The 24,396-nt window shown below is 36.6% G+C and overlaps 1 protein-coding gene across 1 annotated transcript; it reads left to right on the top strand.

The window, feature by feature from the left end:
• Positions 1–200: 200 nt before the first annotated feature.
• Positions 201–8,310, top strand: MSTN (myostatin). The gene is made up of 3 exons (XM_054476870.2): positions 201–1,788; positions 3,579–3,952; positions 6,375–8,310. Exons 1-3 carry the CDS (start codon positions 1,416–1,418, stop codon positions 6,753–6,755), a joined length of 1,128 nt encoding a protein of 375 aa, XP_054332845.1. The 5' UTR covers positions 201–1,415; the 3' UTR covers positions 6,756–8,310.
• The last annotated feature ends 16,086 nt before the right edge of the window (positions 8,311–24,396 follow it).

The following is a 24,396-nucleotide window of genomic DNA, read 5'->3' as shown; positions in this document are numbered from 1 at the left end:
AAAAGTAATGGACTAAATCTCTTAGGAATCCTTAGCTTCCCAAAAAGGAGTAGGAAAAAGAAATCTCCTTTGGCCTGGAAATATCTTCTGTTTCTTGCTGGCTATGTTTGCTTAGCTCTTTAATAGTTCACTTGATTAGATCTTGTGGCTCCCAAAGCTAAGGTTGAACGTTTGATCCCTACAGAGGCCACTTAAATTTAGAGAACAAAAAGCTCTATTCTCTGCTCCCAGACTTTATACCAAATCCCTGCCAGGTGTCTGCCCTCTGGTCAAAATGAGAAATTGGCAAAGGGGTGCAAACATATCACAGTATTGGGAAACAACAAAAGGTCACCCCTTTATCATGATGCTCTTTCTCTTTTATGTGCTCGCAATATTCTGATATAATTTATAGAGAATAGATACTGCACTTTTTACTCTCTGGATATTTACTGCTGGAAATCTGAGGCAAACTGTAATAAGCTCTGCCATGCCAGTTATAAAATTCATTATCTTATTCTATGTTCAGAGATTTTTCTACTAGCTGACATTACCCTCTTTGTAATAAACAATGAAAAACACATCTTCTGAGTTATATTAATCTGTATCTTTAGAACAGGAAATAATAGCACTCTGTCAAAAGTTCAGTATAATTTTCATATTAATAAAAGACATTAAACTATGTAAAAATAATTCCACGTACAATATATTATAATAACAATGACTTCCAATATTTACTAAGAATTTAGTCAGAAAACAAGTTTCTCAAATTATAGATGAATATTCTCTACTAGTATCATAATCTTAACGTTTAATTCAGGTCTTCCTAATTTTTATTTTCCTAATTGCTTGGCACTAAAAATAATTTAATACAACAAATAAAAATATTTTTTACTTCAAATACTTGCCTAAACAATATAAAATCATTTTAGTTTTTGAGGAAGTAATATTTCATATTTTAAATATGTAGTATAAATTAAAACTGACTTATTTGAATTACAATAAGACTTGTGTGAGGATTAGTAAGATTTAAGTACAGTTTATATTATTGCCAACATAGACTTTTGTTTTTCAAATGTCACAAATATCTTTTATTATTTGTAGATTTATTTCTTTTATGAAGTAGTCAAATGAATCAGCTCACCCTTGACTGTAACAAAATACTGCTTGGTGACTTGTGACAGACAGGGTTTTAACCTCTGACAGCGAGATTCATTGTGGAGCAAGAGCCAATCATAGATCCTGACGACACTTGTCTCATCTAAGTTGGAATATAAAAAGCCACTTGGAATACAGTATAAAAGATTCACTGGTGTGGCAAGTTGTCTCTCAGACTGTACATGCATTAAAATTTTGCTTGGCATTACTCAAAAGCAAACGAAAAGTAAAAGGAAGAAACAAGAACAAGAAAAAAAGATTATATTGATTTTAAAATCATGCAAAAACTGCAACTCTGTGTTTATATTTACCTGTTTATGCTGATTGTTGCTGGTCCAGTGGATCTAAACGAGAACAGTGAGCAAAAAGAAAATGTGGAAAAAGAGGGGCTGTGTAATGCATGTACTTGGAGACAAAACACTAAATCTTCAAGAATAGAAGCCATTAAAATACAAATCCTCAGTAAACTTCGTCTGGAAACAGCTCCTAACATCAGCAAAGATGCTATAAGACAACTTTTACCCAAAGCTCCTCCACTCCGGGAACTGATTGATCAGTATGATGTCCAGAGGGATGACAGCAGCGATGGCTCTTTGGAAGATGACGATTATCACGCTACAACGGAAACAATCATTACCATGCCTACAGAGTGTAAGTAGTCCTATTAGTGTATATCAACAGTTCTGCTGACTGTTGTTCTAGTGTTTATGAGAAACAGATCTATTTTCAGGCTCTTTTAACAAGCTGTTGGCCTGTATGTAAGTAGAAAGGAAAAGAGTTTCTCTTTTTCAAGATTGCATGAGAATATATTAATGAGACAAAAATCTGCTGCATTATTTGTTTTCTTATAGAGACAAAAAACTAAAAAATAAAATACTTGCATAGCATTAATTTAATAAGGCAAATATAGATAGCATGCTTATGCTTTCACAATAATACCACCAAGGCAAGGACTGGGATATACTACAAGCAATGTTAAAAACTTACATTAGATTTTAGAATTGTATTTGGTTGTGTAAAATAAGTTTTTTTCACTAATAACAGAAAAAAAAAAAAGAAACTTGCTGGATGTTTAAGCTTACTTGAGCACTGCTGAAAACCTAAAGTGATTTCTGTTATTTGAAACTCTCTCAGTAATTGTTTTGTTCTTCACAGTTAAAAATTTAATTTTGAAAGCTATTACACTGAAGAGTATGAAAAAATTAAATATCTTAATGTATTAGTAAGAACAATAATGAAGTAAACATAGCATAATAATCATCATGAACTAAATATTAGAAAATGCCTAAGAAATAAACATTTTAATTGGGTAGGTTATGGCTCACAAAGTCCTCCTTGTACCTTGACCATAGTACTATTGTTGAGAGTACCCAGTTTGTGTACTTCCAGGCAGGCACAGTGCTTAATAACCTTCTAAAATATTTTATTCTTCCTGAGAGGGAGGGCTTTTACCTGTGGTATCTACACTACTTCTGACAGATAACATATTTCATACAATTCCTTTTGCAGTCAGCTCAAAAGAATACTTTCTCCAGGAAAGAGAAACAGGCACCTTGACAGAGAAGGCATGGCAAGAAAAATTTTGTGTTACCTGTTATCTTGCTTTAATACAATACTTTATATACTTTAAACAAGACTCAAAACAGTTTTAAAATATTATTTCCCTTATTAAGTAATCAGGTTACAATGCAGCAAAGAATTTTTCCATTTAAGACTCTGCTATCAAATAGGTCTGGAGTAGATTTACCTTTTATAGACAATTTTGGAAAACCAAAATAAAAGAAATTGTTAGTGCTTGTGCTTACATGACAGCCTGGCCCTAAAGACAATACTTTCGAACTTTTGAGATAGCCTGAATATAACATCAAAATTTTTGTGTTAATTATCTGCTTAGTTTTGCTCCTTTAAAAGGCTAGTCCAAGGCCAAAATGTAACAGATGTACTGTGTTTTCTACTAATTCCCAAGGCTCAGTAAGTTGCTCAGTGTGTCTTGTCCCCAGGTAATTCAGGCCTGGGGGAAGGGTTCCTTCTTCCAGACTGATTGGTACAGCTGCTCAGTAAGTGTAACTACTCAGATTCCCAAAGAATTCTAAGTGGTTGTTCCTCCACAGTGTCTCTTGTTCTCTCTAATCATCATCATTTTAAAATTTCATTCAGTGTTCATTACTTCATAGAACCTTCCTTTGTCCATAGTTCTCTGGAAGGGGAATAGATTCCTGATGAACAGCTGAAAATACATACGTCTGAAAAATTCTGAAAAGCTAGGGTAATTATTTTCTTTGACTTTTTTTTGAGTTATAAAGTTCCACACAGTATTTCATTTTAAAAGACTGCATAGGCATACATTATCTTAATTTTAAAAAATGCTCAACTATTAATATGGAGGGGTTTTGTTAATGGGAAATAATTTCAGCAACTCTTCTTTTCTTATTCATTTATAGCTGATTTTCTAATGCAAGTGGATGGAAAACCCAAATGTTGCTTCTTTAAATTTAGCTCTAAAATACAATACAATAAAGTAGTAAAGGCCCAACTATGGATATATTTGAGACCCGTCGAGACTCCTACAACAGTGTTTGTGCAAATCCTGAGACTCATCAAACCTATGAAAGACGGTACAAGGTATACTGGAATCCGATCTCTGAAACTTGACATGAACCCAGGCACTGGTATTTGGCAGAGCATTGATGTGAAGACAGTGTTGCAAAATTGGCTCAAACAACCTGAATCCAACTTAGGCATTGAAATAAAAGCTTTAGATGAGAATGGTCATGATCTTGCTGTAACCTTCCCAGGACCAGGAGAAGATGGGCTGGTAAGTGATAACTGAAAATAACATTGTAATAACCTTATGTTTTTATTCATAATATGAATAAACAATAGTGGAAAATAGCTACAAATTCCCTAAGCTCATAAGCTAGACAAAGGTATCTTACCCCAACGGTAGCCCTGTACCCAATAAAAGTAGGTGTCCAATTTCATATCCTATGAAATACTCCCTTGATACTCTTACTTTGCATCAAGATTTTAGAAAACAATTATACTGTAATTCTTAACTTCTTAAGAAGTCCTTTTGAATTGGGAATGAAATATAAAGTGCTTTTCATTAATATGATACATGACTGTATGAATTAAAATATTAACTCTATATAGTGGATTTTACTACATAAACCAACAAATCCAAACATTATTTTTTTCTCCCAGAAGGGTGCCAAATATGTTAAAAATTTTTGGCTTAGCATAAAACAAATAAACCTTTTAAAATTATAATTAAATGTTTTATTCAGAGAAATTATGACTGATATTTATAGACTTATACCGTATTAAATATATTTAAGGTTCCTCATGATAAATATGTTCATTATTTGTAGGATGTTGATGCACTGATGTGTGTGTATATTTCTTTGTGGAATACTCCCAATAAAATTTCAATTTACATGCTAGTTAACCTTTGCCACCTAGCTTATTTCTGAGCTGCCTTAGCATTCTTGTGCAAAAATTTACTTAGGGAAGGCCGACTAATTTAGTATCAGGCCAAGTAAATGACAATACCCTTATATATCACTAAAATTAATAAAAACCATTTTAATTCCTAGTACAAATTTAGGGTTACTCTTCTGGCTTACCTAAATTTCTGTTTACTTGTTTTCAAATACTTAATGTGATCACATCTTTTTATATTCATCTATTGATATAATTTACAAAAGAAGATTATACTTGTAAACAACAAACGTGGTACCTTTGTAATCTTTCAATGATCTTAGTTATAAAGATGATATAATTAGCAGATCACTCTAAATAAAACATTCTTTAAAATACTATACAATATTTTTTCATTTTTATTACTTTTTTATTATATATATGTATATATATATTTATACACACACACGTTTTACTTCAATATGTTGGGAGGTACAAGTGGTTTCTGGCTACATAGATGAATTGTACAGTGGTGAAGTCTGAGGTTTTAGTGCACCCATCACTCCAAGTAGTGTATATTGTACCCAATATGTAGTTTTTAATCCCTCTTCCCTTCTGAGTCTCCAAAGTACCTTATACCACTCTGTATGTCTTTGCGTACCCATAGCTTAGCTCGCACTTATAAGTAAGAACATATGGTATTTGGTTTTCCATTCCCTTCGAATAATGGCCTCCAGCTCCATCTAATTTGCTGCAAAAGACATTACTTCACTCTTTTTTATGGTTAAATAGTATTCCATGGTGTATATATACCACATTTTCTTTATCCATTCATCCTCTGATGGGCACTTAGGCTGGTTCCATATCTTTACAACTGTGAGTTATGCTGTGATAAACATATGTGTACAGGTGTCTAAAAGACTATACAATTTTCTAAATGATCTAGTTTCCTTTATATATGCTACTTTAAATGTTAGTGACTCCCAAAATGATATTATTATTTTTGACAGTCTTAAATAACACTGCCAGAGCTATTTTCATTTAGATATGGGTTAAAAACTACTGTCAATTATTTAAGAAAGCGTTCCTTTTTATAGGTAGCATTTTAATGATCAAAACTGATAATATGTCCAGTGGTTAATATGTTGTATTCCTCAGATTTTTTATGTAAAGGGAAACGAGGTCTCAAATGCATTAAAAGATTGGGGCAGAGACAGAACCAACAAATTTTTAAATATCTGAATAGAAACATTTTCCAGTGAAAGAATAAAGGAAATATCATCGTCTCTTCTTCTGAATTTGTCCTTCCCTATTTTGCCCTGGCTTTATTGTCCAAGTTTTCCTGAGTGAGGAGGATGGATGACTATACTTAACCCTCCAGGAGTTACCAGGCATATTTAGCCAACATATTTAATCAGGAAGCAAGAAGAGAGGGAGCTCAGCTCTTTGCTTCATTCCCCACTTCTCCTTCTTCTCCTCTCTCTCCCCTTTCTTCCTTCCCTCCCTTTCTTCCCATAAATATTTTCAGGACATCCATTATGTGCCAGGCAGTCTGGTACTCAAACTTGGAAAAATAAAAATTAAAAAGACATGGAACTGACCTTAGGGAAATTTGTATTGCTGTTAAATTCTTTTGAGACATAAGGGGAAAATCAAGCCTAGTGTAAATTAACATTCCTTAATGCTGTGCCTTTTAAAAATAAATGTGGTATGAGCAAAATTCTTAGTTTATTTCTTCAACAATGACTTCTTAAGGTAGGTAGAAAAGTGTTTCCAGGTCTATTGATATTACTGATTGTTCTTTCCTTTTCAAACAGAATCCCTTTTTAGAGGTCAAGGTAACAGACACACCAAAAAGATCCAGAAGGGATTTTGGTCTTGACTGTGATGAGCACTCAACAGAATCGCGATGCTGTCGTTACCCTCTAACTGTGGATTTTGAAGCTTTTGGATGGGATTGGATTATCGCTCCTAAAAGATATAAGGCCAATTACTGCTCTGGAGAGTGTGAATTTGTATTTTTACAAAAATATCCTCATACTCATCTGGTACACCAAGCAAACCCCAGAGGTTCAGCAGGCCCTTGCTGCACTCCCACAAAGATGTCTCCAATTAATATGCTATATTTTAATGGCAAAGAACAAATAATATATGGGAAAATTCCAGCCATGGTAGTAGACCGCTGCGGGTGCTCATGAGATTTATATTAAGCGTTCATAACTTCCTAAAACATGGAAGGTTTTCCCCTCAACAATTTTGAAGCTGTGAAATTAAGTACCACAGGCTATAGGCCTAGAGTATGCTACAGTCACTTAAGCATAAGCTACAGTATGTAAACTAAAAGGGGGAATATATGCAATGGTTGGCATTTAACCATCCAAACAAATCATACCAGAAAGTTTTATGATTTCCAGAGTTTTTGAGCTAGAAGGAGATCAAATTACATTTATGTTCCTATATATTACAACATCGGCGAGGAAATGAAAGTGATTCTCCTTGCGTTCTGATGAATTAAAGGAGTAAGCTTTAAAGTCTATTTCTTTAAAGTTTTGTTTAATATTTACAGAAAAATCTACATACAGTATTGGTAAAATGCAGGATTGTTATATACCATCATTCGAATCATCCTTAAACACTTGAATTTATATTGTATGGTAGTATACTTGGTAAGATAAAATTCCACAAAAATAGGGATGGTGTAGCATATGCAATTTCCATTCCTATTATAATTGACACAGTACATTAACAATCCGTGCCAATGGTGCTAATACGATAGGCTGAATGTCTGAGGCTACCAGGTTTATCATATAAAAAACATTCAGTAAAATAGTAAGTTTCTCTTTTCTTCAGGTGCATTTTCCTACACCTCCAAATGAGGAATGGATTTTCTTTAATGTAAGAAGAATCATTTTTCTAGAGGTTGGCTTTCAATTTTGTAGCGTACTTGGAGAAACTGCATTATCTTAAAAGGCAGTCAAATGGTATTTGTTTTTATCAAAATGTCAAAATAACATACTTGGAGAAGTATGTAATTTTGTCTTTGGAAAATTACAACACTGCCTTTGCAACACTGCAGTTTTTATGGTAAAATAATAGAAATGATCGACTCTATCAATATTGTATAAAAAGACTGAAACACTGCATTTATATAATATGTATACAATATTGTTTTGTAAATAAGTGTCTCCTTTTTTATTTACTTTGGTATATTTTTACACTAAGGACATTTCAAATTAAGTACTAAGGCACAAAGACATGTCATGCATCACAGAAAAGCAACTACTTATATTTCAGAGCAAATTAGCAGATTAAATAGTGGTCTTAAAACTCCATATGTTCATGATTAGATGGTTATATTACAATCATTTTATATTTTTTTACATGATTAACATTCACTTATGGATTCATGATGGCTGTATAATGTGAATTTGAAATTTCAATGGTTTACTGTCATTGTGTTTAAATCTCAACGTTACATTATTTTAATACTTGCAAAAACATTACTAAGCATACCAAAATAATTGACTGTTGTCTGAAATGAAGAATAAACTGATGCTATCTCAACAATAACTGTTACTTTTATTTTATAATTTGATAATGAATATATTTCTGCATTTATTTACTTCTGTTTTGTAAATTGGGATTTTGTTAATCAAATTTATTGTACTATGACTAAATGAAATTATTTCTTACATCTAATTTGTAGAAACAATATAAGTTATATTAAAGTGTTTTCACTTTTTTTGAAAGACACAACAGTTTTTATTCTAATGATTAATTCTGGATTTCTGATTTTCACTTTATTATAAAAGTCTAATGGTTTAGACTTTATTATAAAAGTCTAGTGGTTTAGACTTTATTATAAAAGTCTAGTGGTTTAGACTTTATTATAAAAGTCTAATGGTTGAGGAATCTTAGGTCTGCTACTCTGGTTCTCAGGAGTTAAATTCCTATTAAATTGGTCCTGGTCAAGTTGCTTTACACATACGAAAGCAAGGACTAGTTATATCTGTTTCATTTCTCTTTTATTTTACTTTATTTTTTTAAATTATGCTTTAAGTTTTAGGGTACATGTGCACAACGTGCAGGTTAGTTACATATGTATACATGTGTCATGTTGGTGTGCTGCACCCAGTAACTCGTCATTTAACATTAGGTATATCTCCAAATGCTATCCCTCCCCTTTTCCCCCACCCCACAACAGTCCCATTGTGTGATGTTCCCCTTCCTGTGTCATGTGTTCTCATTGTTCAATTCCCATCTATCAGTGAGAACATGCGGTGTTTGGTTTTTTGTCCTTGCGATAGTTTGCTGAGAATGATGGTTTCCAGTTTCATCTATGTCCCTACAAAGGACATGAACTCATCATTTTTTATGGCTGCATAGTATTCCATGGTGTATATATGCCACATTTTCTTAATCCAGTCTATCATTGTTGGATATTTGGCTTGGTTCCAAGTCTTTCCTATTGTGAATAGTTCCGCAATAAACATACGTGTGCATGTGTCTTTATAGCAGCATGATTTATAATCCTTTGGGTATATACCCAGTAATGGGATTGCTGGATCAAATGGTATTTCTAGTTCTAGATCCCTGAGGAATCGCCACACTGACTTCCACAATGGTTGAACTAGTTTACAGTCCCACCAACAGCGTAAAAGTGTTCCTATTTCTCCACAACCTCTCCAGCACCTGTTGTTTCCTGACTTTTTAATGATTGCCATTCTAACTGGTGTGAGATGGTATCTCATTGTGGTTTTGATGTGCATTTCTCTGATGGCCAGTGATGATGAGCATTTTTTCATGTGTCTTTTGGCTGCATAAATGTCTTCTTTTGAGAAGTGTCTGTTCGTATCCTTCACCCACTTTTTGATGCGGTTGTTTTTTTCTTGTAAATTTGTTTGAATTCATTGTAGATTCTGGATATTAGCCCTTTGTCAGATGAGTAGATTGCAAAAATTTTCTCCCATTTTGTAGGTTGCCTGCTCACTCTGATGGTAGTTTCTTTTGCTGTGCAGAAGCTCTTTAGTTTAATTAGATCCCATTTGTCAATTTTGGCTTTTGTTGCCATTGCTTTTGGCGTTTTAGACATGAAGTCCTTGCTCATGCCTGTGTCCTGAATGGTATTGCCTAGGTTTTCTTCTAGGGTTTTTATGGTTTTAGGCCTAACATTTAAGTCTTTAATCCATCTTGAATTAATTTTTGTATAAGGTGTAAGGAAGGGATCCAGTTTCAGCTTTCTACATAGGGCGAGCCAGTTTTCCCAGCACCATTTATTAAATGGAGAATCCTTTCCCTATTTCTTGTTTTTGTCTTGACCTGAAAACTATTTATATGTTTTCATAGGTTCAATTTCCAAATGCATTGCAGTTGGCAAGGGTATATGGTCCTAGAGTTACAAGTTCTACTGAAGCCACAGAGACACAAGGAAGCTACATTTTTTCTTACCACTTAATAAAACGGGTACACTTATCTGAACTTTGTGGGCACCAATTTTCAAATTGAATTGCAAAACAGTTGTAAAGTACCTAGAAATCCTTAAGTGCAATAACATATATAAATATTTTTTAAGTGATCCTCCTCTCCACCCTGCATCAGTTTAGTAACTTAGTTATAAAGCAGTGACGAACTTTAATGGGGAAGATAATTAAAATTCTATGTGTTTATATTGCTAAATAGTGTATAATTAATATAAATGTCATTTCAATAATTTCTATTTGTATATTAATTATATACAAATATAAATCTAAATTCAAATATTGATTAAACTATAATATGATAAAATCCATTTCAAATATCAAACGATCACTTTTAAAAATAAAACACACAAGTACTACCAATAATATAACTAAGAAATGAAACTATAGGCAATGATAGGCAAGTCATGACTTGTCTGGCATGTGACATAGAGTGTTGAAATTTCATTTGCATGGTCATTCAGTTCCAGTTTACACACTGCAAAATGTATCAAAGCAAACTATACTATTTTGGTCATCCCTGAGTAAGATGTCGAGCAATGAAAAATGGTACTAAATTTAGTACCATTCATGCCTCGATGGCATTTTGCAGAGGAAGTATTTGGAAAATGAGTATATTTACGTTAGATAGCATGCATGGTTTATAGCAAGTTTATCTTGGTTGCCATTCAAAACACTAGACAGACGGAATATTTAAATATTTTTTCCTAGATTACACATCAAAATACTTCAATAGTATCACATCCTGTCAAGAATGCAAGATGTTCTTGAATGTAAGATTTTACATATGAGGCTACCCAGGCATAAAATGTATATAAAATAATGACAGACAACTCCTTAATAAGATAACTTATAAAGGTTGACTAGCTTATGTCAGGTTTAACATTACACTGAGTATTCCTGATATGGAACTGTATAGTTTGGCAATGATGCAAGACACACATGCTTTGTTTTCATTGATTCCACTTTTGGATTACTATAAGAAAGAAAAGTTTTTAACAGTATTATGCTATTGTTTCTGCTTCATAATAAAGCTGATGTTTTAAATAAGCACACACATATACTTTCTTAAAAACCAACTTTAATAAAATGTCATTTTATTAGTTCTATATATGCACTATGTATATTAATTTATAGAAATGTAAAACATAATACCAGATTCTGATCCTAACGAGATCTGTTGAAAACGTCTCCTGAGAAGGGCTAACAGCTATATTTGACTCAATTTATCTTAATGGTAATTTTAAACCAAAAATGTAAAAAAAATTAAATCACTAATTCAACCCTTTAATTTGCTATCCTAACCATTCAAAATAACTCTATTAAGAAACCTTTTCCTACAAGTGTTAAGCGTTTTTTCTCTTTAACATCTTATGAAGGACACTATTCAGAACAAAATTTGATTATGCGGTTTGGGCCATAGATCCTCCACAAGATTTTCTCAGATCCGCTCCCACGGACACTAAGTCTAAGAAGCCAAATGTCTCTTGGCTCTATTCCCATGGAACTCAGAACCTTGGCATTACCTCTCAACCAGCCAAAAACAAAACATGTCCATACAAGAAAGTATGCCTACATGATTTCATGAGATCCTGATAATGCTGAGATAGAATTCTGAAGGTGAAAATCAAGCATAAAACACTGGTTTACTGAGCACACTAAAGTGACTATGGGAGAAAATCAAAACTGTTACATGGAAACAATTGAGTGGTCATTGAGGCAATCGCTAGGCTTCAGGCTTCAAGAATATCTTCCTGAAAAGCTGCATACTTTTCAGGCAACTCAAGTAATGGAGTGAATTATATGGCTGCCTGCACCCTAGGTGAAGAATTCTACTGAGGAACACCAGGTCATCTTGGGCTCTGAATGAGGCCAGGTGCCATGGGATAAAAATTATAGTAAAGAAAAGCAGATCACGCCTGTAATCCCAGCATGTTGGGAGGCCGAGGAGGGTGGATCACGAGGTCAGGAGATCGAGACCATCCTGACTAACACGGTAAAACCCCGTCTCTACTAAAAAATACAAAAAAATTAGCCAGGTGTGGTGGCAGGCGCCTGTAATCCCAGCTACTGAGGAGGCTGAGGCAGGAGAATGGCGTGAACCCAGGAGGCGGAGCTTGCAGTGAGCCGAGATTGCGCCACTGCACTCCAGCTTGGGCCACAGAGCAAGACTCCATCTCAAAAAAAACTAATAAATAAATAAATAAATAAATAAATAAATAAATAAATAAAATAAAAAAATAAGAAAAGCAGATGAGTGTACTCCTCCCTGCTTGTAGATATGCCTTGTCTGTAGATATGCCAGTAAAATTGTCCCAAAGTCTAGAATCTACCAAGACCTGTGTCTTAAGTGAACTTATGTTCCTTACAGCACCAGACAGAATTCCACCAAAGTTGCAAAGGACTGATGCAAACCTAAAGAGATTCCTATCTTCTCATTGGCCAGAGTGCATACCTGTGACTGAAACAAATTGCACCAAGTAAGTTTCTTATGGGAGAAATAGCTCTGCAACTGCAGGGCCAGCAGAAATCCTTCCTTCACTGAGAGAGGTGTGTGGACTATGAATAGTGAGCCCTATCCAGCTTGACCAGACAGATGTTCCACCAAAGATTCCTCATCCTGGCCAAAGACAGCAGTGACATCTCAGGGCAGCAATTGTAACAGTGGCTGGAATCTGGCCATATATATATTGACACAGCCTTACCTAGTACATTACCTGGTTAGTGTATTTGGCCCTCATATATTCTTTTCAGCTTAGTAAGGAATAAATTACTTACAGGAAATTGGACAAGACCCGTGAGTATGACCTACAGAAGAAAATCACATTATATAGGAATTATTATCTCCGTTTTGGAAATGAGGAAGTTGAGGCTCAGAGAGGTGCACGACTAATAAATGACTAAGATGGGTATATACATAATGTAAGAAATACAAATGTAGAGATACAATTTTTCACAGTCATTAACTCAGGTGTGAAAAACTGTAACTTCTGATTTCTTACAAAATTGACCAGCTTTTACTTGAAGCCTCCTCATGCTATATCACCATTTCTACTTTGTAGTTGCAACATCGTCGGGAACCACTCTAATGAAGCTCCCCTCCATGGACCTCACACAGAAAATGATGTACAATATCCATATCCCCCTGTTCTCAAATGTCTGAACTTCTAGGAGGGGTGTAATATCTCTAATTCCTTATATCCAGTTCAGCTCATGAGGGAGGGCATCACAAAAATACCAATGTCTGAAGCCTCTCTCTTCCCAATAAATTGTCTCCTGTCATCGGCTCATGAGATCTTTAAGTGAAAAGATATAGAAATAGATTCTGACTGACTGGCTCTATTTACCATTTCTTTATATTTGATACCTGAGCCTAGACTCTTGCACTTGCTACCTTTTTTTTTCTGATTCTGATCTGAAAAGTGGAATCCTGGAAAAATGTAACTTCTTAATAAACCACATTATTAATTCTCACTAATGATAAAAATGTAACTTAAAATGAGATGACATCCTTTCACCTACAACTGCACTAAATTTTATGTTAATATCTAGTGTTATTAGTAAGCGTGATCAGAAATAAACACTCTACACTGTATATTAGCTGTAAAAAGGCCCTGCCCAGTACCTTCCAATTTTTAACATTAAACTAAATTTGGCCTGAGGCAACCTCCATACCTCCCTATATAACTGAAGGGCAATCTAACTTATTAAGTAAACAAACTGAAAGCCTGACTTGGGGGTATATTTTATAACAAATAGCTGCATGTCAGCCAATCACAGCAGCTGAGCTTCAGCCAGTCTCAGGCAGGCAACATGTCCAAATAAGGCAAACACAGATCTATAACCAACCAAGCTGTTTCTATACTTCACTTCCATTTTCCGTCTATAAATGCTGCCCGTCTACATTGCACAGCAGAGCTCCCTCAACCTCTTCTGGTTCTGAGGGCTGCCTGACTAGCAAATTGTTCTTTGTTAAAATAAACCTTGCTTTATTTTTCAAAAGTTGTTCTTTTAACAGTAACAAGATCCTTAGGGTTTCTAATGGTGATTTCACTTCTAAAATTTTATCCTCCCCCCCAAAATGCAAACATTTATGTAAAACTAGAGTTATTATTTTTAAGGTTGGAAATAACATACATTCTAAATATAGGAAAATGGTTACAATTGATTTAGTAGATATATATGTGTATCTCTAAATATACATGATACATGTGTGTACACACATGCTATACACATATTTATCAACTTAGAATACATTCAGCTGTAAATAACAGAAATCCCAATTCAAATAGGACTTAATAGAAAAGCTGATTATCTCACAGAAGTTCAGATGTAAGGGAACTCTAGGTAGGAAATGATAGGTAGCTTAGTAACATCAGTGAAGGCTTAAATGCTTTCCACCACTTCACTCTGCCATGCTCATTGTGTTTGTTTGGCCGTGATGTTGTCTCTATAATTACAAGATGGCTACTGCAGTTTACATGACAACTTCCATGTATATTGAAGAAAGGGAGCCACACTGCATGTGTGTTCATGAAAAATTTCCTTTGCAGAATCAAAGAATATGATTATATTTAATTTTAATCAATACAATTTGCACTCTGTAGAAGTTGTACCAATTTATATTTTTATCATAATGTATGAAATTACCTATTTTCCCATACCCTCATCATTTATATTTCTAGTCTGATAGGTGAAAAATGGCATCTGATCAGGAGTTTCATTGCATTCCTCTTATTTTAAGTAAGGTTATTAATCTTTCTGTATTTTAAGTAAAGATTGCTTGTACTTCCTTTTCTAGTAATTGCTTTTATCCTTCACTCATTTTTTTTCTATTAGGTTGTTGGTATTTCTTTAAAGAAATCTATGTATTTAAGAAGATAACCCTTTATGCATGACAAAAACTGCAACTCTTTATTCCCAGATTTCTATTTCTCTTTTGACTTTATGATTTCTTGCATTTTTAATGCAGAATTTAAAAATATTTGTATGATGTCACATACTTTAGTCTTTATTTATGGCTCCCAGTTTTTTTGGTAATACTTAGAAAGGCCTACTCCTCTATGTGAGGAGTATATTCCAAAATGCATCTTGTATTTTATTTTAATACTTTTATGATTTAGTTATTTACTTTAAAAATCTTTAATTCATCTCAACTCCATTTTGTCAAGAATCCAATTTATTTTTCTTCAGCATGATTATTTAGTTGTTACCATTTTTAATGCTATTTTTTCCCTGCTGATATAAAATGTAGAATGGTGGCCAATGGACATATCCTAATAACCACATGGATTCTGTTGACCTAAAGAAAGAAACTGAGGCAAAATTAATATAGGCAATTTATTTGAGCCAGGGTTGAGAACTGAAGCCTTAAACACACTTCCAAGTTACCTTGGGGAGTACTCCACTCAGCCTTTGTTACAGGAAGATTTTTTAAAAAATGTTTTCTTTTTAGTTATTATGGATATATACTAGTTGTATGCAGGGGGATGGTTGATGGGTACTAGCAGGTTTTTAAAGGCAAAAGGGAAGGAGTGGGCTGATACAAAGCTGTCTGACAGGAATTCTCATTGGTTTATAGAAGTGACATTGAGTAGTGATTGGCTATACATCATTGAACTAAACTATAGGGTATGAGTTATGGTGTCTAGCACATGGCATTCTATGGTTACTTGGTGTCAGTTAGTCTAGAGCCTACATAGCAAATGGCTTCAAGAGATAATTATTTAGCTCAAAGGGGGAGAGAGATATGACTACTGTTACATGCCATCATGGTTTATGCCTCTCTGGGCCTAAATTAAAAGGAGCTTGCATTCCTCAGATAAAAAGTTTTTCTTTCTTAATTCTTGGATCTAAAACATAATTTTCATAGAATTTAGTAATAGCACAGAATGCCTACAGTAAAATCAAGAACCTCCTTGAAATCTAACCATAATCAAATTAGATAAATGCAAAAACAGCATGACGACTGATGTTTCTGTCTGGTCAGAAATAACTAGTTGCAACCCTACCCATATTCATCCATTTATTTCATAAAAGTTTTGAAGAGTCTACTATCATTATATTTTAACCCCCTTAAATGCAGGTGTCGGACATTTAGCTCACAACAACATAGTCCTTCTAGGACAGCATCCCTCTCCTCTACTGAAGCCAAGATACCTTTCTTCCATGACTGCAGAGGAAAAAATTTACAGATCTTTTCCCCCAAAAGACACAAAACTTCTTTATCATTACATTAGTTGACTAGTCTCACCCGGTATGTCATTCAGCCTCTCAAAGGAATAACATTTTCTTCCACTGTTCCCAGAAAAGGAGGGCACAATAACAATTCAGCATATCTCTGGTACTTTCCCTCTGAAGTAACATATCAATTCTATTCACACTTGTGTTCTATCAGACTTCACCCATTCATTGAGTTCAAGACTAGTACTACTGCAGGAACAATGGAGAGAGAAGAGGAGAGGAATAAATCATAATCTTCTCTCAAGGAAACACAGTCTAATGAGAGCAGAAAAGTAAACAGTAAAGCCTCATAAAATGTGACAAATAGTACCCAGTTGACACTCGTCCTGACAACTACATGGATCCTTACACAAGGTGCTGCGGGAGAAGTGAGGAAAGTCACCTCCGCTGGACTGGGAGTTCACAAGGACTTAAAGAGGAGGAGACATTAGCAATGTCTTTAATGATGAAGAAAAGTTTGATGGATAAGTAAGAAGGAATAAATGGGAAAGGAGAAGGAAGAAGAGCATTCCAAAACCAAAGCACCAAAAACACACACACATGAATGCAGGCATGAAAGAGCAGGGTGTCTTCCAGGTCCTGTGAGAAGTTCAGAATGGCTGGAAAGACAGGGTCTTGGGCAGTGAGTGAGAAGCAATGAGGCTTTAGGGGTGGATGGACACCCCTTGTATGTCCTTGTATGTCTCCCTGAGGAGTCTGTACTTGATACTGTCAGTGAAGGGAGCCAGTGAAACATGTTAAGGAGGGAGTAATATGGTTATGTGTAATTTTTCTTAAAAAACTCACTTTAAATAAGGTGTGTTGCCCCTTTTTGTGTGTAAAAGTCCCTTTTAAAATCTGGTGAAGCCTATATATCACTTCTCAGAATAATGGTTTAAATTCATTGTTTTAGAAAAGAAACCAATCATATTGAACTATAACATCAAAATATTTTCAATGTGGGATATAATAGAAGCTGACAGCACAAAAACTTATTAATAAAATAAATAACACCACCTAGTAGAAAGTACTATCATAACTTAAAAGTAGTGATAAGCATAAATGAGATACCTGCAACAACTGCAATTTGATATTATATATTTGTGATTTTTGTTAGTGACATAATCACAGATATTATGAATAATTCTCTCATTTCAAGTCTATGTTTAGAATGGAAAGATGCTGGTGCCTCTGACGCACTGAGCACTGGACTTCTAGAATGGAAAGATGTCAAATTTCAGTTAAATGTAAGTGAAAATAAAGATGTATTTTTTCCCATCCAATTCTCAGATCCTCTGAATTCTATATACTAGTATAAATGAAAGAGACTAGGGGTGGGAATGGGGACAAATGAATTCAATTAGAAATGACTAGTCAAGGGGAGAAGTGATAAAGGTCTGAATGTTAATAGCCACCATTAGTTGAGCACTTGTTATATTCCATGCATTGTTCAAAGTGTTTTCTATGATCATCTTATCTGTAGAGGTAAGGCTATTATTATACGTATTTTATAGGTAAAAAAAACAAATCACAGAGAACTAAGAAAGTTCATTCAGAATGGGAGTGGCCAAGATGGCTGACTAGAAGCAGCTAAGGTGCATGACTCTCCTGGAAAGGAACAGAAGGAGCAAGTAAATACAGCACCTTCAACTGAAACATCCAGGTACTCACACTGGGACTAATCAAGGAAACAACTTGACCCATGGAGAATGAAGAAAAGCAAGACAGGACAATGGACCACCCGGGAACAACACAGAGCCAGGGAACTTCCCCCACCAAGGGAAGCAGTGAGTAAATGTGCGACCCCGGGAAATCAGGCTTCTCTCACGAATCTTTGCAACCCCTGGCTCAGGAGATCTCCTTGTGAACCCTCACCACCAGGGCCTTCAGTCTGACAGACACAGCTATGTGGAGTCTTGGCAGAGCAGCCGTTCAGGCAAGCATGGAGACCCTAGAGCCTCAGATACTCAGGCTTTCTGGCAAAAGTAGCTGCAGCTCTGGCAAAGTGGGAGTTTAGACCCCCGTACATACTCTAGGAAAGAGGCTCAATTGAGGCGGCTGAGCAGCGGCAGCCTGCGGGCCCCACTTCCATGGCACCTCACAAGATAAGACCCACTGGCTTGGAATTCCAGCCGGCCACTGGTAGGAGCATCGCGCCTCCCTTAGAAGGAGCTCTTGGAGTTAGGGGTGGGCTTCCATCTTTGCTGTTTGGATGCCTTAGCCATTCCAGCCTTCAGGATTTGGAGAGTCCGGGCCAGGGGAAAGGGATCCCCCAGCACAGCACAGCTGCTCTACCAAACATGGCCAAACTGCTGCTTTCAGTGGGTGCTCAATGCCATTCCTCCTCGCTGGGCAGGATCTCTCAGCCAGGGCCTTCAGCCATGCCCCAACCATGTTCTCCAGCTGACAGAAATTTGAAATCCCCCTGGGAGGGTGCTTCCAGAGGGAGGAGTAGGACCCCATCTTTGCTGTTTGGGTGACTTAGCTGATCCAGCCTTTGGGCTTTGGAGAGTCCAAGCTGACAGGGATAGAAGGGATCTCCCAGCACAGCACAACTGCTCCACCAAAATGTGGCCAGACTGTTTCTTTAAGCGGGTCCCGATCCCATTCCTTCTCACTGGGTGGGACCTCCCAACAGGGGCCTCCAGCCACCCCTGCCAGTGTTCTCTGGCTGATAGAGATTTGTAACCTTTTTGGGACAGCACTCTTAGAGGGAGGGGAGGGCCACCATGTTTGCTGTTTGAGTGACTTAGACATTCCAGCCTTCAGGCTTTGGAGTGCCTGAAGCAACTAGGGACTGAAGTGGAACCCCAGCGCAGCACAGCTGCTCTACCAAATGTGACCTGACTGCTTTTGTAAGAGGGTCCTGGATCCCATTCCTCCTCACTGGGCGGGACCTACCAACCAGGGTCTCCAGCTACCTCCTACAGGTGACTTTGGGTCAGCAACAGGCTTGTACCTCCCTGGGACAAAGCTCCCAGAAAAAGGGACAGGCTGCCATCTTTGCTGTTTCGCAGCCTTCCCTGGTAATTTCTCCAGGTACTGGAAAATATGAGGCAGCTAGGGACTGGAGCAGGCCCCAAGCATACTGCAGCAGCCCAACAGAAAAGTGACCAGCCTGTTACGAGGGTGCCCATTCTAATATCTCCTCACCAGGTAGGTCCTCCAGGTCTGGGCCACCAGCCACCCCCCACCAGAGCTATCAAGCAAGTAGCAACTTGGCAACTCCCTGGACAGAGCCTCTCAGGGCAACTAAAAGCCTCTCTGCTAACTGCCTCTGCAGTAGAACCGCCCTTGACACCCTTGGACTAACGAAGGAGCAAAGACCCAAAGTGTCTTATCCACACCTCAAACAAGCTGCAGTTAACCCAAAGAGACTCCAGTCTATTTCCCACAGGCCCCACACTTCTCATCACCAGGCAGTAAACCCCTAGCTGGGGCCCACAGCACAAAGACACTCCATTCTGGGCTGATTGCACTGAGCAATTGCTGACCTGTATCTCTCTGGGGTGGAGACCACAGGAGACAAGCAAATGACCCTCAGCCACAACACTGCTAAGATTCCTTCCTCTCTGCCTCCAAGTTGGGGAAGGAACATAAACACTGAGATCACCCCAGAACTACAGTGGGCAGCTCAGGAGTGCCAAGTCATAATCTACAGTCAGCATTCAAGGGGGAGAGGAACCCACACTTTCAAAGCATTGAGAGGGAACACAGCTGCAACTGTGAGGAAACAGGGGAGCCACACAAGTGAGCAAGAGTCTACCAACTGACTGAGAAGCCTAAGTGCCACCTGCTAAATCACACCCTAAAGCTCTAACACCAAAAATACCTCACTAACATATTGCCTTCTGAAACCAGAGACAAGAAGTCAGCTTCACATAAAGATCCTGCACAAAGCCTTGGTTTGGTGAAAACATCCAGAAAAGAAGTCTATTGACTGTATTCAATCTACACTGCAGTTAAAGGAGCACCCACACACAGTGAGGAGAAAGAACCAACATAAGATCTCCAGTAACTCAAATGGACAGAGTGTCGTATATCCTCCAAACGACTGCACCAGTTCTCCAACAAGAGTTCTTAACCAGACTGAACTGGCTGGAATGACAGAAATAGAATTCAGAACATGGATAGGAACAAAGATCACTGAGATTTAAGAGGATGGAAAAACCCAATCCCAGGAAAATAAGAATCAAATGAAGCAATACAGGAGCTGAAGGATGAAATAGCCAAGATAAAAAAGAACCTAACAGATCTGACAGAGCTGAATAACACAATATAAGAATTTCACAATGTAGTCACAAGTATTAACAGCAGAATAAATCAAGCTGAAGGAAGACTCTCACAACCTGAAGACTGGTTCTCTGAAATAAGACAGACAAAAATAAAGAAAAAAGAATAAAAAGGAATGAACAAAACCTCTAGAAGTATGGAATTATGTAAAGGGGCCAAATCTATGAATCACTGGTATCCCAGAAAGGGAGGAGGAGAAGCAAACAGGATACTGTCCATGAAAACTTCCACAACCTTGCTAAAGAGGCCAACGATCAAATTCAGAAAATACAGAGAACTCCTTCAGGATACTACACAAGAAGATCACCCCCAAGACACACAATCATCAGATTTTCCAAGGTCAAAATGAAAGAAAGAATGTTAAAGGCAGCTCGAGAGAAAGGGCGGGTCACCTGCAAGGGGAACCTGATCAAGCTAACAGCTGACCTCTCAGCTGAAACCCTAAAAGCCAGAAGAGATTGGGGGTCTATATTCAACATTCTTAAAGAAAAAATCTTCAACCACAAATTTCATATCCAGCCAAACTAAACTTCTTAAGTGATGGAGAAATAACCTCATTTTCAGAGAAGCAAATGTTGAGGGACTTCATTACCACCAGACCTGCCTTATAAGAAATTTTGAAAGAAGCATAAATACAGAAAAGAAAGATCACTGCCAGCTAATACCTTAACACACTTATACACACAGACCAGTGTCATACACAGACCAGTGTGTAAAGCAACCACACAAACAAACGACTAGTCTAGGGGAGAAGCGATAAAGGTCTGAATGTTAATAGCCACTATTAATTGAGCACTTGTTATATTCTATGCATTGTTCAAATTCATAGCACTAAAAGCCCACATCAAAAAGTAAGAAAGATCTCAAATTAACAACCTAACTTCACAACTGAAAGAATTAGAGAAGCAGGAACAAATCAATCCCGAAGCTAGCAGAAGATGAGAAATAACAAAAATCAGGCTGAACTGAAGTAAATCAAGACACAGAAAACCACTCAAAAGATCAACAAATCCAGGAGTTGTTTTTTTGAAAAAAAAATAAAATAAAATACATCATTAACTAGACTAATAAAGAAGAGAGAAGATCCAAATAAACACAACTGGAAATGATGAAGGGAATGTTACCACCGGCCCCACAGAAACAAAAACAACCATCAGAAACTACTACAAATACTTCTATGAACACAAACTAGAAAACCTAGAAGAGATAGATAAATTCCTGGACACATGTACCCTCCCAAGACTGAGCCATGAAGTAATTGATTCCCTGAACAGACCAATAACAAGCTCAAAAATTGAATCAGTAATAGATAGCCTACCAAATAAAAAAAGCCTGGGACCTAATGGATTCACAGCCAAATTCTACCAGATGTACAAAGAAGAGCTGGTACCATTTCTAAAGAAGCTCTTCCAAAAAACTGAGGAGGAGGGACTCCTTCTCAACTCATTCTATGAGGCCAGCATCACCCTGATACCAAAACCTGGCAGAGACACAATAAAAAAAGAAAGCTTCAGGCCAATATCTTTGATGAACACTGATACAAAAATCCTTAAAAAAATACTTGCAAACCAAATCCAGCAGCACGTCAAATAGCTAATCCACCATGATCAAGTAGGCTTTATCCTCAGGATACAAGGTTGGTTTAATGTATGCAAATCAACAAATGTGATTCATCACATAAACAGAACTAAAGACAAAAACCACATGATTAATTTCAATAGATGCAAAACAGGCTTTCAATAAAATTCAGCATCCTTTCAACATAAAAACTCTCAATAAATTAGGTATTGAAGGAACATACCTCGAAATAATAAGAGCCATCTATGACAAAATCACAGCCAACATACTGAATAAGCAAAAGCTGGAAGCATTCCCCTGGAAAACCGGCACAAAACAAGGATGCCCTCTCTCACCACTCCTATTCAACATAGTATTGAAAGTCCTAGCCAGAGCAATCAGGCAAGAGAAAGAAACAAAGGGTATTCAAATAGGAAGAAAAGACATCAAACTATCACTGTTTGCAGATGACATAATTCTATATCTAGAAAATCTCATAGTCTTGGCCCAAAAGCTCCTCCAGCTGATAAACAACTTCAACAAACTTCCAGGATGCAAAATCAATGTACAAAAATCACTAGCATTCCTATACACCAACCAACAACAGCCAAACTGAGAGCCAAATCAGAAAGGCAATCCCAGTCCCAATTGCCACAAGAAGAATAAAATACCTAGGAATACAGCTAACCAGAAAGAAGAAAGGGCTCTACAATGAGAATTACAAAACAGATGAAATCAGAGAAGACACAAACAAATTTTAAAAAATCGCATGCTCATGGGTAGGAAGGATCAATATCATTAAAATAGCTATACTGCCAAAAGCTATTTACAGATTCAATGCTACTCCTATCGAACTACGAGTGACATTCTTCACAGAACTAGAAAAAATAATTTTTAATTCATATGGAACCAAAAAAGAGACCGAATAGCCAAGGCAATCCTAAGCAAAAAGAACAAAAGGGGAGGCATCACTTTACCCGACTTTAAACTATGTATTATAGTGCTACAGTAACCAAAACAGCATGGTACTGGTTCAAAGACAGACGCATAGACAAATGGAACAGAACAGAGAGCCCAGAAATAAGGCCAACATCTACAGCCATCTGATCTTCAACAAAGCTGACAAAAACAAGCAATGGGGAAAAGATTTTCTATTCAACAAATGGTGCTGGAATAACTGGCTAGCCATATGCAGAAGATTGAAGCTGAACCCCTTCCTTAAACCATATACAAAAATCAATACAAAATGGATTAAAGACTTTAATGTAAAACCCCAAACTATAAAAACTATGGAAGACAAACTAGGCAATACCATCGTGAACATAAGAATAGGCAAATATTTCATGGCAAAGATTTTCACCAAAAGCAATTGCAATCAAAGCAAAAATTGACAAGTGGGATCTAATTAAACTTAAAAGCTTCTGCACAGCAAAAGAAACTACCAACAAAGTAAACAGACAATCTACAAAATGGGAGAAAATATTTGCAAACTATGCTTCTGGCAAAGGTCTAATATCCAGCATGTATAAGGAACTTAAACAAATTTACAAGAGAAAAACAACCCCATTAAAAAGTGGGCAAAGGGCATGAACAGACACTTCTCCAAAGAAGACATACATGCAGCCCACAAGCATATGAAAAAAAGCTCAATATCACTGATCATTAGAGAAACGTAAACCAAAGCCACAGTGAGATACCATCTCACACTAGTAAGAATAGCCATTACTAAAAAGTCAAATAACAGATGCTGGCAAGGTTGTGGAGAAAAAGGAACACTTATACACCGTTGGTGGGAGTGTAAATTAGTTCAACCATTGTGGAAAGCAGTATGGCAATTTCTCAAAGAGCTAAAAGCACAACTACCATTTGACCCAGCAATCCCATTACTGGGTATATACCTAGATGTATGTAAATCATTCTACCATAAAGATACATGCATGCAAATGTTCATTGCAGCAGTATTCACAATAGCAAAAACATAGAATTAACCTAAATGCCCATCAATAACAGATTGAATAAAGAAAATGTGGTTACATATATACCATGGAATACTATGTGACCATAAAAAAGAATGAGATCCTGTCTTTTGCAGGAACATGGATGGAGCTGGAGGGTATTATCCTTAGCAGACTAACACAGGAACAGAAAAGCAAATACCACATGTTCTCACTTTAAAGTGGGAGCTAAATGGTAAGAACTTATGAACACAAAGAACGAAACAACAGACACCGGGGTCTACTTGAGGGGAGAGGGTGGGAGGAGGGAGACAAGCAGAAAAGGTAACTGTTGG

This window comes from Pongo pygmaeus, chromosome 11, assembly GCF_028885625.2.
Source record: "Pongo pygmaeus isolate AG05252 chromosome 11, NHGRI_mPonPyg2-v2.0_pri, whole genome shotgun sequence".
NCBI lineage: Eukaryota > Metazoa > Chordata > Mammalia > Primates > Hominidae > Pongo > Pongo pygmaeus.
Note: the sequence above shows the minus strand (reverse complement) of the source record. Positions and strands in the feature narration are given on the sequence as shown.